Source organism: Capra hircus (assembly GCF_001704415.2).
Source record: "Capra hircus breed San Clemente chromosome X unlocalized genomic scaffold, ASM170441v1, whole genome shotgun sequence".
Lineage (NCBI taxonomy): Eukaryota > Metazoa > Chordata > Mammalia > Artiodactyla > Bovidae > Capra > Capra hircus.
In genome coordinates, this window is record NW_017189516.1 from 1,861,275 (window position 1) to 1,877,278 (window position 16,004).

The window sequence follows — 16,004 nt, forward strand, 5'->3', positions numbered from 1 at the left end:
CTTGCCTTCCAATTATAAAAAATAATCTCATATTTGGATGATAATTTATAGATTCTAAGATATTCTCACTTTTTGGGGGGCTTTATTTGGTATTTTCAACAGCCCCATGAAGGAGGTCTAAATCATCATTTTGTAAATGGGGAAATAGATTTGGAGAGATTAAGGAAATTGATTGAGATTTCACAGTTGTAAAAAGACAAAGCTGAAGTTTATTAAAACCTGAGTATATTGGCTACAAACCTAGGGTTGTTTTGAAGTATTGATCTTCTTCTCTGTCAAGGGCAAAGAAACTCTGAAATAGTCAAGTCACACAATAAGTAAATGACAAAGCTAGCATACTCAAATTTTCAAATTTAACCCAAGATAAGGACTTGCACATTGGCAGTTTATCAGGGAGATGATAAGAAGGAGTAAGGGAGAAGGAAGTACAAGACAGTATATCTAAGAATCTTTCTTAAAAAATCAACTTTTGAATTCATTGATTTTTTTCTATTATTTTTCTGTACTTTGTTTCATTAGTTTCTGCTCTAAATGTCATTATTTCCTTCCTTTTGCCTTATTTGAGTTTAGTTTGTGGAGTTTTTTTATTTGTTTCTTATGGTAGAAGGTTGAGTTACTGATTTGAGATCTTCTTTTTCTTCCATTAAAGATTATTACTAGATATTGAATATAGTTCCCTGTGCTATATAATAGGTCCTTGTTAGCTTTCTGCTTTATTAAAATCTGTCTTCATGATGATAAATTTCCCTCCACTGGTTTTTCTGCATCCCATAATTTTTATTATGTTTTCCTTTTCATTTATCTCAGAGGGTTTTCTCATTTCCTTTGTGATTTCTTCTTCTAACCATTGGTTATTTAGAAATGTATTTAATTTTCACATACTTATGAATTTCTCTAATATTCTTCTGTTATTGATTTCTAATTTTATTCTATTAAAAGAACAAACTTTGTAAGATTTCAATCCTTTTAAATTTGTTGATGGCTACTTTATGGCCTAGCATATGGCCCATTCTGAAGAATATTCCATGTTCACTTGAAATAAACATATTCTACTGTGGTTGGAATCAATGTTCTAGAAGTCTAGATGTGATATCTAGTCGTTTATAGTGCTGGATAGTATGCTTTCAGTTGCAGTTTTTAACAGTGTTTTCTCTTTTACTTGAAAAACCAATAAACAGGAAACAAGTTGATAAAACTTAAAAAAAAAGGCAGGAAACTACTAGCCAAAGCAACATATAAAATGAAAATGAAAAAATATTTCCAACTTGCACTCATATATTAAAATTCTTTTTCTTTTTAAATTTAGTTCTTGTGAAAACTAGTGTTTAATAAATTATAAACATTAACAATAATTCTGCTTAACTTCTTATTCAATTAATTAATCATATTTGTTGAATATAGTTAAATTGACACCATAAATTTAAAATGAAAAATTTAAAAGGAAAATTTAAAAATTAAAAGGAAAAATACATTAAAGTGGAAAACAGAAGATAGACATTTTAGATCTGGCTCTGTCACTAACTTGCTCTATGGCCTCCATGGAGAATCTGAGTTCTGTGGACAGCAGTATCTGTATCAGTAAATATGGACTATTCCAGGTCTAGTATATTGTTTCTATAGGTCTGAAAAAACATGAGTGTTGAGACTGAGAATTGAGTTTCTTTTAGAACTTCACCAGTTTCTCCAAGTAACTTTTTCCTCTCTAGGACTTGGTTATTGGATCTATAAAATGGGTATAATAATATACACCTTGCTAGGTATTTGTTAAGTTTAAATGAGATTTCATAGGTAAAGTAGCTAGCACAAAGTGTGGTGAACAATAGATGCTTGCTTGTTAAATGCTCACTTTTCTTTATGAGTAATAAAAATAGTTAATAGTAGTGATAATAATCATAGTTGCTGTGCATGTCTGTACTCTTTTAAATGATAATCAAATGTATGGCAAAACCAATAGAATATTGTAAAGTAATTAACCTCCAATTAAAATAAATAAATTTATATTTAAATGATAATCAGAGTTTTCACATCTCATAGAGAGGAAAAATATTAATTCTTATGTAATTTTGGTAATTTTTATAGGTTAGAAAGTGCGAGGTAATAATGGAAACTTTCTAGAATACAAAATACAAAAGAAAGTGTCAAGCTGGTGTACCTTTTAATTTTTTCTTTGTGCAAAACTGTATCCCTTTGGAGTTAGGCAGGTTTTAGAGCAATGGTAACACTCTTAACTTATATCTGGGCTTACAGTCTTGATATTTATTATCTCATTTCATTCTAATTCAATATCTGATACATAGTAGAATTTAATCATAGAGTTTATTGAATAACTGAATTCCTCTTGCAATATTTTACTAAGTAAGGCTGCAAAGATAACATCATCATAATTTTTCCTATGAAGCAACTGAGCCTCAAAAGAGAAGCTAATTAACTTACCCAGTGCCACAGGGCAAGTTATAAATTAAATCTGATATTTAGATATACTGACTACTCCTTGCTCCTCACTGAACATCATCATATATGCAAATTAAAGTTTCTTAGCCCTTGTCTATGTATTCTCCATATATAAAACAATATATTTATTTTTTAAAAAAGGCTTTCACAAAGTTATTACATTAGTGTGAAGACTATTTCTGATCTGCCTTTCTTCTCCATATGGAAAAGCAGTGAGGAAAAAGGCTTATTATTGTAAGCTACTAATGATTAATTATGTGTGAGTATTTGGTTATTTAGGTTTCCAACAGGTTAGCAGAAAGAAAAAAGTCCAGAAAGAGAGGAGACCTGGAGAGAAGACAGAGAGTAATAGAAGGTGGCTGAAACCACCAATTTCTGGTGCTTTCCATGTCAGGCTTCTTGTTTTCTACATTTTATTTTAGCTTAATTATTTCAAAACTTTTGGAGCATAATAACATTTCCCACTAAATATTGTTAATTCTTAAGTGTTATTTTATTTTGCCTTGTGCTTAATTGATCTCTCCCTCATTGTTTCAAATACATGTTCAATTTTACAACGGAAGGCAGTGTTGTAAAAGTAGAAGCTGAAATATGGAAATTCCCTTAAGTATTCACCTTTTTAATGCCTTTAATGATATTGGCTTTCAACCTCATTTTCTTCCAATAATCAGAAGAGTTTCTCTAGTGCAGCTGGTTCACTTGTTGTCTATTATGTGGTATCTGTGGTATAACTGACAGGAAAAAAGCAATATGAAAAGGCTAAGAAAAACAGTGAGCTCAGCTGTAGAGTTTGAGACATTCTGTTCTGTGTGGTTGTAAAATGTCATGCTTTCTTTTTCTCATGTGAATTCTATGTTACCAGATATCCTGTACACATATGACTATCCTGTGTTTCTGTCCCATATCCCATTTTTCTGTCCCATATCCCATTTTTATCTGTATCAGAAGGTATAATGGTCCTCCCATTTGAGCCAAGTAAGACACTTCGTACTTGACTACCGTTGGCATGTGTTACTTCTCCCCTCTCCGACTAACCTAGTTAGAACACATCCCACATTCTCCAAATTAAAAACACTTCATCAAACTTTCTCACATATTAGAATCACTGTGAAGCAGATAATAAGTGAAATGAGAGTCTTGTTAGTCATATTAAATGATGATGTCAATTGTTTCCTACAGACATTATGACTAACTCAGAGGCTGCTAGTTTGACCTTTTAACTTTCAATTATTTTTTACTTAAAAATCATATAAATTGGAAATAGAAGTGAGAGCAGTCACATGAGTTTTAATTTAATTTTCTTTTGGTGTGGGCATAAATATTAAGCTTGTTCTGGCTTGTTTTCTCTAGGTTAAGCTAAGTAGATGAAGAAAAAAGCTCAGACCAATTATATTATAATTTAATTGATATGCCCTGGGAAGAAAGTGGCATTTTAAATAATATAATATTCTGGTAAATAGAGTGCTGGTACATATGACAAGAATTATTATTCCTATTTCAAATACTTTACAATAATAACAAAAATTACTTAATGCAATATTTATATTAAACATAACTGAATCTTGCTTTGATCAACAATATAGAGTGCCCAGCATGTAGAAAATATTTACTAGAGGTATGTAAAATTGAAATTAAATTAGACCTGTGTTTTCATACAATGAAAGGCTTTGGGGTCATTATTACAAACATAAGTTACTATAATACCATTCATTTATGCAGTATTTTCAAATTTCTAATGCTTTTTAAAATTTTTAATTAAAGTTTTAATTGAAAAATAGTTGATTTACAATGTTGCATTAGTTTCTGTTTTACAGAAAAGTGATTCACATATATATATATATTTTTTCATATTCTTTTCTATTCATTATAGAATACTGAATATAATTCCTTGTGATATACAGTTAGACCTTACTGTTTATCTCATAATGCTTTTTATTTTTAAAAATATATTATTATTATTTATTTTAACTGGAGGTTAATTACTTTACAATATTGTATTGGTTTTACCATACATCAACATGAATCCACCACAGGTATACAAGAGTTCCCCATCCTGAACCCCCCTCCCTCTTTCCTCCCTGTACCATCCCTCTGGGTCATCTCAGTGCACCAGCCCCAAGCATCCAGTATCATGCATCGAACCTGGACTGGCTATTCATTTCATATATGATATTATACATGTTTCAATGCCATTCTCCCAAATCATGCCACCCTATCCCTCTCCCTCTGCGTCCAAAAGACTGTTCTATACATCTGTGTCTCTTTTGATGTCTCACATACAGGGTTATCATTACCATCTTTCTAAATTCCATATATACACATTAGTATACTGTATTGGTGTTTTTCTTTCTGGCTTACTTCACTCTGTATAATAAGCTCCAGTTTCATCCACCTCATTAGAACTGATTCAAATGTATTCTTAACAATGGCTGAGTAATACTCCATTGTGTATATGTGCCACAGATCTCTTATCCATTCATCTGCTGATGGACATCTAGGTTGCTTCCATGTCCTGGCTATTATAAACAGTGCTGAGATGAACATTGGGGTACATGTGTCTCTTTCAATTCTGGTTTCCTTGGTGTGTATGCCCAGCAGTGGAATCGCTGGGTCATAAGGCAGTGCTATTTCCAGCTTTTTAAGGAATCTCCACACTGTTCTCCATAGTAGCTGTACTAGTTTGCATTCCCACCAACAGTGTAAGAGGGTTCCCTTTTCTCCACACCCTCTCCAGCTGCGATCCAAAAGTCTACAAGCATAATGCTTTTTAAACACAAGATATTTCATTCTGTGCTTTTTCTAACTTGGTTGGTTAGGTAAAAGAAGTATTATGTTCCCCATTTCATAAACAATATGGGTTGTATAGCTAGTAAGTGATAAAATTAAGAATTTATTCTTAATCTCCTGGGTACTAGTGTTCTGACTCATATATTGCCTTTGGTATTTAATATTTGATATCTAGTAATAAGCTGAATATTATATTAATATAGTTTAAAATAATTTATCCTTAAACAATCTTTTAAAAACGTAGCTTTTTTTCTTTAATGAAGAAGAATTTTTATTATTTAATTTATTTATTTTAATTGGAGGCTAGTTACAATATTGTATTGGTTTGCCATAGCTTTTGAAATATACAGGTACTTTAAGAACTAGAGCAATACATTTGATTTGCATAATAAAATCTGCCATGTAGACAGTTGCAAATACCTAAATCACCTGGTCCAAAAGTCTGGTACAACCCAAGTGCTCATTAAATGGTAGATATTATTGTTACCTTTATCAGCTTAGACGATGTTTCAGTTTGGTGTATTTGGTGTATTTGTTACTACATATTTGATTTTATGCTTGCTGTCTGTGTGCTGTGTGCTCAGTTGCTTCAGTCATGTCCGCCTCTTTGCAACCTATGGACTGTAACCTGCCAGGCTCTTCTGTCCATGGGATTTTCCAGGCAAAAATACTGGAGTTGGTTGCCATGCCATTCTCCAGGGGATCTTCCCAACTCAGTAATTGAACCCATATCTCTGTCATCTCCTACATGGCAGGCAGCTTCTTTACCCACTGAGCCACATGGGAAGCCATGTCTAATGCTTGCTATTTATTTTCTCCTTCATCACATTGTAAACCTCTTATGTTATACTTTATAGACACTGTCCACAGTACCTAGCTCAGTCCTGGCCATATATTTGAGTTTTAACTACTGGGTTAGAACTGTGGTTTCTGGTGAAAAGAACACTAGATATGGAGTCAGGAGATCCAGATAGCAGTAAGGTATCTCGATTAAGTATGTTTCCTTTCTCTGAACCTCATCAATGCTTTCATTTGTAAAATATAGGAAATAGACTTTTTGAGTCTTTTCAGTTCAGTTCAGTCGCTCAGTCGTGTCCTACTCTTTGTGACCCCATGAATCGCAGCACACCAGGCCTCCCTGACCATCACCAACTCCAGGAGTTCACTCAGATTCACGTCCATTGAGTCAGTGATGCCATCCAGCCATCTCATCCTCTGTCGTCCCCTTCTCCTCCTGCCCCCAACCCTCCTAGCATCAAAGTTTTTTCCAATGAGTCAACTCTTTGCATGAGGTGGCCAAAGGACTGGAGTTTCAGCTTTAGCATCATTCTTTCCAAAGAAATCCCAGGGCTGATCTCCTTCAGAATGGACTGGTTGGATCTCCTTGCAGTCCAAGGGACTCTCAAGAGTCTTCTCCAAAACCACAGTTCAAAAGCATCAATTCTTCTGTGCTCAGCCTTCTTCACAGTCCAACTCTCACATCCATACATGACTACCGGAAAAACCATAGCCTTGACTAGACGGACCTTAGTTGGCAACGTAATGCCTCTGCTTTTGAATATACTATCTAGGTTGATCATAGCTTTCCTTCCAAGTAGCAACCATCTTTTAATTTCATGGCTGCAGTCACCATCTGCAGTGATTTTGGAGCCCAAAAAAATAAAGTCTGACACTGTTTCCCCATCTATTTGCCATGAAGTGATGGGACCAGATGCCATGATCTTCGCTTTCTGAATGTTGAACTTTAAGCCAACTTTTTCACTCTCCTCTTTCACTTTCATCAAGAGGCTTTTTAGTTTCTCTTCACTTTCTTCCATAAGGGTGATGTCATCTGCATATCTGAGGTCATTCATATTTCTCCCGGCAATCTTGATTCCAGCTTGTGTTTCTTCCAGTCCAGCATTTCTCATGATGTACTCTGCATAGAAGTTAAATAAGCAGGATGACAATATACAGCCTTGACGTACTCCTTTTCCTATTTGAAACCAGTCTGTTGTTCCATGTCCAGTTCTAACTGGTGCTTCCTGACTGCATACAGATTTCTCAAGAGGCAGGTGAGGTGGTCTGCTATTCCCATCTCTTTCCAAATTTTCCACAGTTTGCTGTGATACAAACAGTCAAAGGCTTTGGCATAGTCAATAAAGCAGAAATAGATGTTTTTCTGGAACTCTCTGGCTTTTTCTATGATTCAGTGGATGTTGGCAATTTGATCTCTGGTTCCTCTGCCTTTTCTAAATCCAGCCTGAATATCTGGAAGTTCTTGGTTCACGTACTGTTGAAGTCTCACTTGGAAAATTTTGAGGATTACTTTACTAGCGTGTGAGATGAGTGCAATTGTGCGGTAGTTTGAGCATTCTTTGGTATTGCCGTTCTTTGGGATTGGAATGAAAACTGACCTTTTCCAGTCCTGTGCCCACTGGTGGGTTTTCCAAATTTGCTGGCATATTGAGTGCAGCACTTTCACAGCATCATCTTTCAGGATTTGAAATAGCTCAGTTGGAATGCCATCACCTCCACTAGCTTTGTTCATAGTGATGCTTTCTAAGGCCCACTTGACTTCACGTTCCAGGATGTCTGGCTCTAGATGAGTGATCACACCATCGTGATTATCTGGGTCATGAAGATCTTTTTTCTACAGTTCTTCTGTGTATTCTTTCCACATATTCTTAATATCTTCTGCTTCTTTTAGGTCCATGCCATTTCTGTCCTTTATCGAGCCCATCTTTGCATGAAATGTTCCCTTGGTATCTCTAATTTTCTTGAAGAGTCTCTAGTCTTTCCCATTCTGTTCTTTTCCTCTATTTCTTTGCATTGATCCTTGAGGAAGGCTTTCTTATCTCTTCTTGCTATTCTTTGGAACTCTGAGTTCCGATGCTTATATCTTTCCTATTCTCCTTTGCTTTTCACTTCTCTTCTTTTCACAGCTATTTGTAAGGCCTCCCCAGACAGCCATTTTGCCTTTTTGCATTTCTTTTCCATGGAACTCACAAATTCTGTGATTCTATGATTAGATAATGGATCTTTTTCCTGAAACAAAGAATTGTACTGTAGTCAAATAAACCTCTAAAGCCAGATAGAAAAATGTAGAGCCCAAGTCAGTTGACAAACCATCTCAGTTTTCCTGGAACTGTTTCTAGTTTTAACATTGCAATTCCTATGTCCCATGTATCCTCTCAGTCCTGATAGCCTCAGATATTTTGGCAAATAGTGTTTTTCCTTTATAGTGGTTTTAAGCATTTTTGTCTTGAATTCTACATTGATTGATAGTGCTTGATTTTGGTGGTAGAGATAAGCAATTGAGTGAGAAAAAAAAATAAGAAGAGCCCATGATATATAAATGAGCACTCCTCTCTGGTTAGTGGTAATTCAATGTCATTGAATCAATCACTTTGGAGAACTTCTCTGTGCAGGGCACTGTATTAGGCTATGCTATCAAATGTAGGCATGTAGAAGGTTTCATATCTGTTACCCAGACTATCTGTGTGTGTTAGAGTGGTAGGTTGGGGGTTATAGGAGATACACCTAAAAAATGTATCCATATACCTCAAGATGGTATATGATGATTAAATGTGTTAAACTATTCAGGGAAGGAAGCAGAGGCCAGTGAGGACTATAAGAGGTAGAATTTAAGGTTTCAGAGGATTTGGATTGGTTATGGAAATGGCTATTCAGACAATCTAAGGGGTGGTACACACACTGCTATATAGTGCACAGGTCCTACAGGTAAATAACTGTTCATGAGGGTCCAATGTCCATGAAAAAGTACCATTAGTTGAAAAAGGAAGTTCTCCAAGTGATACAAAAGGGAAATTTGTGATGATGAGGAATTTGGGGTGAGATCAAGGGAACTGGGGAAACAGAACTACTATGAAATAGTCTCTACAATTTATCTTCTGAGTTTTCCTCTACTTTTTAGGATTATTTAATTTAGGTCTCTGCTGCCACAATCTTGTTTGTTTCTCACCACTGCATTATGGATATTCACATGTGATAGAGGAAAGGGCACAGGCTTCAAAAGCCAAAGAGGCCTCTACCCACTTACTAGCTTTGTGACTTTGGATGAGTGAATAGCTTTACTGGAGCACTGTTAGCTCATTGATGAAACAGGAGCAAACATACCTACTTCACTGGGTTGTTCTAGAAATAAGGAAATAATTAATGTGTATAACATGCCAGACATTGTAGCTGGAAGATATTACAGGCTCAATGAATGGTAAATTCCTCACCTATCTCGTTCTAGGGTTCAGTTCAGTTCATTTCAGTCGCTCAGTCGTGTCCGACTCTTTGCGACCCCATGAATCGCAGCACGCCAGGCCTCCCTGTCCATCACCAACTCCCAGAGTTCACTCACACTCACGTCCACCGAGTCAGTGATGCCATCAAGCCATCTCATCCTCTGTCATCCCCTTTTCCTCCTGCCCTCAATCCCTCCGAGCATCAGAGTCTTTTCCAATGAGTCAACTCTTCGCACGAGGTGGCCAAAGTACTGGAGTTTCATCTTCAGCATCATTCCTTCTAGGGTTATGATCATATATTTGTTTACTTGTCTAAGTAAGAAGCAAAATCTCCTTCAAATGGCCTCAGAAAGACTCACAAAGGAGTGTTCAAATTACAGAGGAAGTGTACTCATCATATTTCTGGAAATCCCTGGAGACCTGGAGATTCAACCCCCTCTACCCACACTCCCAACCCTGTAGTTCATCTGTTTGTGTGATTTAAGTTGGGACATTAGCCCCTCTCAGGTCCATAAGAACACAAGTTCCTTTCCTTGACTTGACTCTGTGTGTCATGCAAGCAGCCTGTCTAGCAGAGCAGATATAGTTGGCTACTAATGATTTGCAAGTGTTCAAAGTTGATTCCTTCCACTCTGCTCCTGTGCACCAACAAGAACACATTAATAGGTGTAAACTTTAGGGCAAATCTCCCTGCTGCAAGGAATAAGATCTTGTCACTTTACCAGGAAAGCTTGGTTACTGAGGGATCTCATTATCTTCTCCAGGGCCTTTCTTTGTTTGATTAATTTATGAAGTCCAAGAAGTGTGCTTTCAAAGCTGCTCAATGTCTCTGTCAGCATGCCTTTAATTTTGTAGGAATTTACCCTTCCTCTCACCCCTGCTCTCAGCAGCTCCTAACTCTCCTCTGAATCCTTTTCAACCTCCTTCTAATTTTCCCCAAACTCTCTTCTAAACTTTCCCTCTATTCTCTCTCCAATTCCTCCATTTCTTATCCAGTCTACCTCCACTCCAACCAGTCCCCTGCTTTCTCCATCTTCCTGTACTCCATCATTCACTGACATGTTACTACTGGAATATTCAAGCTTTGAGACTTCAATTCCCTCCCTCCCTTCATCCTTCCCTCTCCCCCTCCTAATTTACTTGTGTCCATTCACTCAGCTAAATCAAGAAATAATTAAAACACTAGCAGAATTTGCACCTGTTTATAGTTTTTTTAAAATCACTTGCAAATTTATTTTCTTTATTGAAAAGATGCTGCAATTGTTGTGATAAAGAAAATCTTGACAAGGAAAAAATCAAGTCAATATAACAACTACATTTTTAGGTGTTAGTTTCTATTATCTATTCCCATGCATATTGTTAGAATAAATTGTAATTAAAACAGCCCCACATTAATGCAGGGTTCAAAGAAGGGGGCATGAAGGATTGGTGAAAAAAAAAATGCAACTCAAAGTTATCAGGTTCAGTTCACAATCCAAGAGGCAGGGTTGTTGTACAGGTAGCCTTAGTTCACTGCCAGAGATTCAATGGAAGATTCTGGGAGCGGCAAATGCTGATGACAGCTGAGTTTACAGAAGATAGGTTTCTTGGAGTAGTCACTAAGACAAAGAATCTACCCAGCAGTTATTTCATCATTATGTCTTCTATTCCACCTGTGCCTGAAGCAATTGTAGTGACAATAACGGGATGGAAAAGATATAGTGTGGGTACTCCACTCATGTGTTTCAAGCCAGTGGATTCCAAGAATCAGAGGGTACCTTAGTGCATGAATAATGTCAAACTGGAGCTCTTCAACATGGTTTCCAATTTTAAATTCAACAGGTGGTGTTTCCTTGGTTATGGGTCCATTAATCAATGTATGGCCATTTACAGTTTCCATCATCAGAGGAAAGATGTTACTGTGATGGGCAGTTTCTCTTGAAGAACCACAGAGTGGTCAGTGCTGTTTCTGTAGGAGCCTGAATCCACTGTAGCTTGCTCAAAGAGCTGTCGTCTTCCCAGTCGGATTTCAACAGTAAACTATGGTGTACGAAATATGGATATTGGAAGTGAGGGGGATGCATATTTGTAGATTGGCCTGCCTGGGTTCCCCCTTGCTGCAGGACCTCGATGTTTCCCACCTGCTGAGCATGATGAGGCTTGACAGGGAAATCTCTGGTGAAATGACCAGAATATCCACAGTAGAGGCATAAGTGGCCTTCATAGCAACAGGCTCATTCAGCTTCATTGAGGTGTTGGTGACAGCTTGAAGCCTGCACTGGCTGCTTTTCAGTTGGTAAACTCTTGAGGCCAGCTCTCTCCTCAGAGGGACTTGCATCTTGTGGACTTGGATCAGGTTTACCAGTTAGCTTCTCTTCTATGGAGATGTATTGGGTGATCAGATCAGACAGATTGGTAGCTGGGCTTGTGTGAGACAGTTCACTTCAGATAGAACTGGCAAGCCCTTCCTGAAATTGGATGCAGAGAGTGCTTTCACCCATTTTTGTTCTTGAATAATGAGGTGGAAGTGGGTTGCATACTGGTGGACATGGTCCTTTCGTTGGGAGAGCTTATGGATGTGGTGGTTGGTATCTTCCATGTTTTCTGGATTGTCAAAAGTATCCTGAAGCACTTGCATGGAACTTTCAAATTGCTCCAGCAGGGGGCTTTGGATATCTACTAATGGCTGGAACCACTTTTCTTCTTTACCTAAGAAATAGTTGCCAACAAAGCTTACCAGAGCTGTTTTGGTGGGATACAGGCACCCTCTGACTCTCATGGAACTCTTCAATTGAAACAGAAACTCAGGAATTTTCTGGATATCCCTACTGAAGGCTACAGAATATTCTAGGAGGAAAGCTTCAGCATCTAACTCATTGGAAGACTGTGGAAACTCTGAAGTTGTTGTTGTTCCAGTAGCTGTTAGACTGTCCAGGGACTCCTTGGATGTTATGAGTCCTAGGAATTCCTGGGCATCTTTAGGATTCTGGAGCTCCTGGGGAGCAGGAAACTCAAAGAATTCCAGGTGTCTAGAGGTATCTTGGCATTTTGGTGCCTCCTGTAGCTCCTGGGCATTTGGGGAGTGCTGGGGCTCTAATTTCTGGGGCTCCTGGCCTGCTGGGGCATTCTGGGTATCTGCGGACTTCTGAGCTTCCTTGAATTCTGAGGGTTTATGGTCCTCCTGGGCCATTGGGAGCTTCTGAGGCTCCTTGGCCTCCGAGGGCTTTTGGGATCTCCAGGCTCCTGAAAGTTTGTAGATTATTGGAGGTACTTGGGGATCTTGGGTTGCTGGGGGCTCCAGGGACCCTGGAGCTGCTAGGAACTCCAAGGACTTTTGGGGCTCCTGAACTGCTGAGGTCTCCCAGGCTTGGAGGTCCTGAGACTCTCTGGGCTTCTGGGACTCCTCAACATCTGGGGGCTCTTGGGATTCCAAGACTGCTAGAAAATCCAGGGGGCTCTGGGGGTCTCTGGGTCTCCTGGAGTGGTTCATCCTCCTTGGCTGCTTGGGGCTTCTGGAGTTCTGGAATGAGGGACTGCAAGGCAGTATTTTCCTCCATCAGCCACTGCACTTGTGCCTGCAGAATTTCATTCTCTGATTTCAGAGCAATATAGGAAGCTGCTAAGTCCTCCATCATCTTTTAAGGAAATGAGGTTGGTTTGGCAGTTTGCTGCTGAGAGAGTAGGTGAGTGCTTGTGAGATCTTTCTAAAAGCTCCTCACAGGCAGATATCAGGCTCCATGAGTTTTCAAGGAAATGGGGATCTGTGTCCCAACAAAATTGATTAACAAGAGGTCACTGTGAGCCTCCGGAGCTCAGCAAAGGGAGATATTAGATACACTGTGAAGAGAGTGTGATCTGAGGGTCAGAAACTGTGGAAAGCACTCATTTGAAATAAATAATAACAAAAGTTGCCCGACGGTGCTGGATTTCTTTTACTATAGACTTATATTTATGAGCTGGGTCGTATATGCTAGCCCTGACCTCATGACATCTTAAGGCAGCATCTGATCAAGACTGTGTATTTATTTTGCATTCTTATTTTGAAACTGAGCATTATGATAGAAGCAACTTCCCCATATTCTTTCCTGTTTTATATAGTCTTTCATTTCTAATGTCTACTTTAATTTCCCAATGTAACACTTGGATTTTAACAGCTGCTTTCAATGACTAAATCAAATGTTTGAACAATGTGGGGATTTTAAGTTATGTGTGGGCCAACCCAAGATATATTTTTGGGTGGCTGGGGTAAGAGGTGGGGGGAGCTTTCTGACATCTCAGAAATCATACCACATAAGTAAACACACAAGATTAGTCTCAGGAGAAAACAAGCAAAATTTTACTAAATATATATATGTTCAGCAGACACATGCACATTATTTATAAAATACCTCAAAATAGTTAGGAAAATAATCTTTATAAATGTACATTACCATTCAGAGACTTAGTCCAAGAGTTCCACTATCTGCATACCTGTCACAGAGAAGGGAAGCATGTGAATGAATGGCTGTGGAGGCTTGTCTTTTCTGCATACACTGAACTCAAACAAACATACCCACTCTAAGAACACATTCCAACTCTCCTGTGTAACGTAGCTATTTTGAGTGTGGAAGAATTTTTTTTTTTTGACAGTACCTCTCAGTTTAGAGCCACAAGGAAAGTAGGATGCTGCGCTGATGTGAGGCAGCCTCATGTGCTCAGTCCTTGGTTACTTTAATAAATATTTGGCCAGGGAACTGGGAGTAATGCCACAGCCCTTGTGAAAAGTTGCAAACATTTCTGAATGACCACAGTAGTTTGGGAGTTTATTTTTTATATCTCTTATACAATCTCCCATCACTCTGTCCACACTGGGCTGTTTGTTGAATTCTTACTCAGAGAGCAGCCTGCAACATCTTAGCTCCCCACCCCCACTCCCTCTCCTTACTCTGTTCCTTTGGTCCCTCCCTGCAATGTTTTCTTGGGAATTTTACCATGGACAGACATGGACAAGGTATAATAGGGTAAGATTTTAGGGAAGGCCAACTTTATTGGAGGGTACTTGTAACAGTCTTGCAAGGTCCTTGGCTTGCTCTGAATGTCTTGGCCCAGGGTTCTTATCTTTCCCTGAACCATTCAGGTGCTTTAGGAAGCACCCAGGTATCCCACTAATGGCTGGCCTCTTGAGAAATGACCTTGCTCAAGATCTCACTTTCTCTTCTTGTGACAAATCATAGTCATGCCCTGGGCATGGGCCGTGTGGCCATTTTAGGTAAGTCCCATTTTTTTGTTCTAGTAAGGAGTGGGTTTGGGGATTGTCTTTGGCCAAATCAAATCATACATCAGGTTGTTCACTGTCCCAAGTCTCCTTTAAAAATGGTAAGTTTTACATTGATCAACATAATGGGATAAACCCTGGTGATGGAATATTCCCAAGTGATTGCAAATTGATGGACTGAACTAGCTGAACCGGAATGGAGAGGCTTTGAAAAGAAAAGTAAAACCTTTCGCAAATGAAGTGATTGTATTCCTTTTTTTTAAAATCAGTTTTTATTTTTTATTTTACTTTACAATACTGTATTGGTTTTGCCATACATCAACATGAATCCACCACGGGTGTACATGAGTTCCCAATCCTGAAGCCCCCTCCCACCTCCCTTCCCATACCATCTCTCTGGGTCATCCCAGTGCACCAGCCCCATGCATCCTGTTCAGTTCAGTTCAGTCGCTCAGTCGTGTCTGACTCTTTGAGACCCAATGAATCGCAGCACATCAGGCCTCCCTGTCCACCACCAACTCCCAGAGTTCACTCAGACTCACGTCCATCGAGTCAGTGATGCCATGCAGCCATCTCATCCTCGGTCGTCCCCTTCTCCTCCTGCCCCCAATCCCTCCCAGCATCAGAGTCTTTTCCAATGAGTCAACTCTTCGCATGAGGTGGCCAAAGTGCTGGAGTTTCAGCTTTAGCATCAATCCTTCCAAAGAAATCCCAGGGTTGATCTCCTTGCAGTCCAAGGGACTCTCAAGAGTCTTCTCCGACACCACAGTTCAAAAGCATCAATTCTTCAGCACTCAGCCTTCTTCACAGTCCAACTCTCACATCCATACATGACCACAGGAAAAACCATAGGCTTGACTAGATGGACCTTAGTCGGCAATGTAATGTCTCTGCTTCCAAACACATTGACATCTCATAACTCATTACTGGACACTTCATTGCACTTCAGAGAGAAGTAATCCAGCTCCACCCACTAGAACACCGGCACAAGCTTCCCTAACCAGGAAACCTTCACAAGCCACCCATACAACCCCACCCCCAGTGAGGAAATTCCACAATCAAGAGAACTCCACACTTGCCAGAATACTGAAAGTCCACCCCAAACACAGCAATATAAACAAGATGAAAAGACAGAGGAATACCCAGCAGGTAAAGGAACAGGATAAATGCCCACCAAACCAAACCAAAGAGGAGTAGATAGGAAATCTACCTGATAAAGAATTCCAAATAATGATAGTGAAAATGATCCAAAATCTTGAAAAGAAAATGGAGTTACAGATAAATAGCCTGGGACAAGG

The 16,004-nt window shown here is 38.7% G+C and overlaps 1 protein-coding gene across 1 annotated transcript; it reads right to left on the minus strand.

Annotated features, from left to right (window-relative positions):
- Window positions 1-11,368: 11,368 nt before the first annotated feature.
- On the minus strand, window positions 11,369-13,087 carry ZCCHC5 (zinc finger CCHC-type containing 5). Its single transcript, XM_005700632.2, is given in 3 exon segments — window positions 11,369-11,949; window positions 11,952-12,887; window positions 12,919-13,087. Coding segments are annotated over 3 exon segments (1,686 nt in total).
- Between the last annotated feature and the right edge of the window lie 2,917 nt (window positions 13,088-16,004).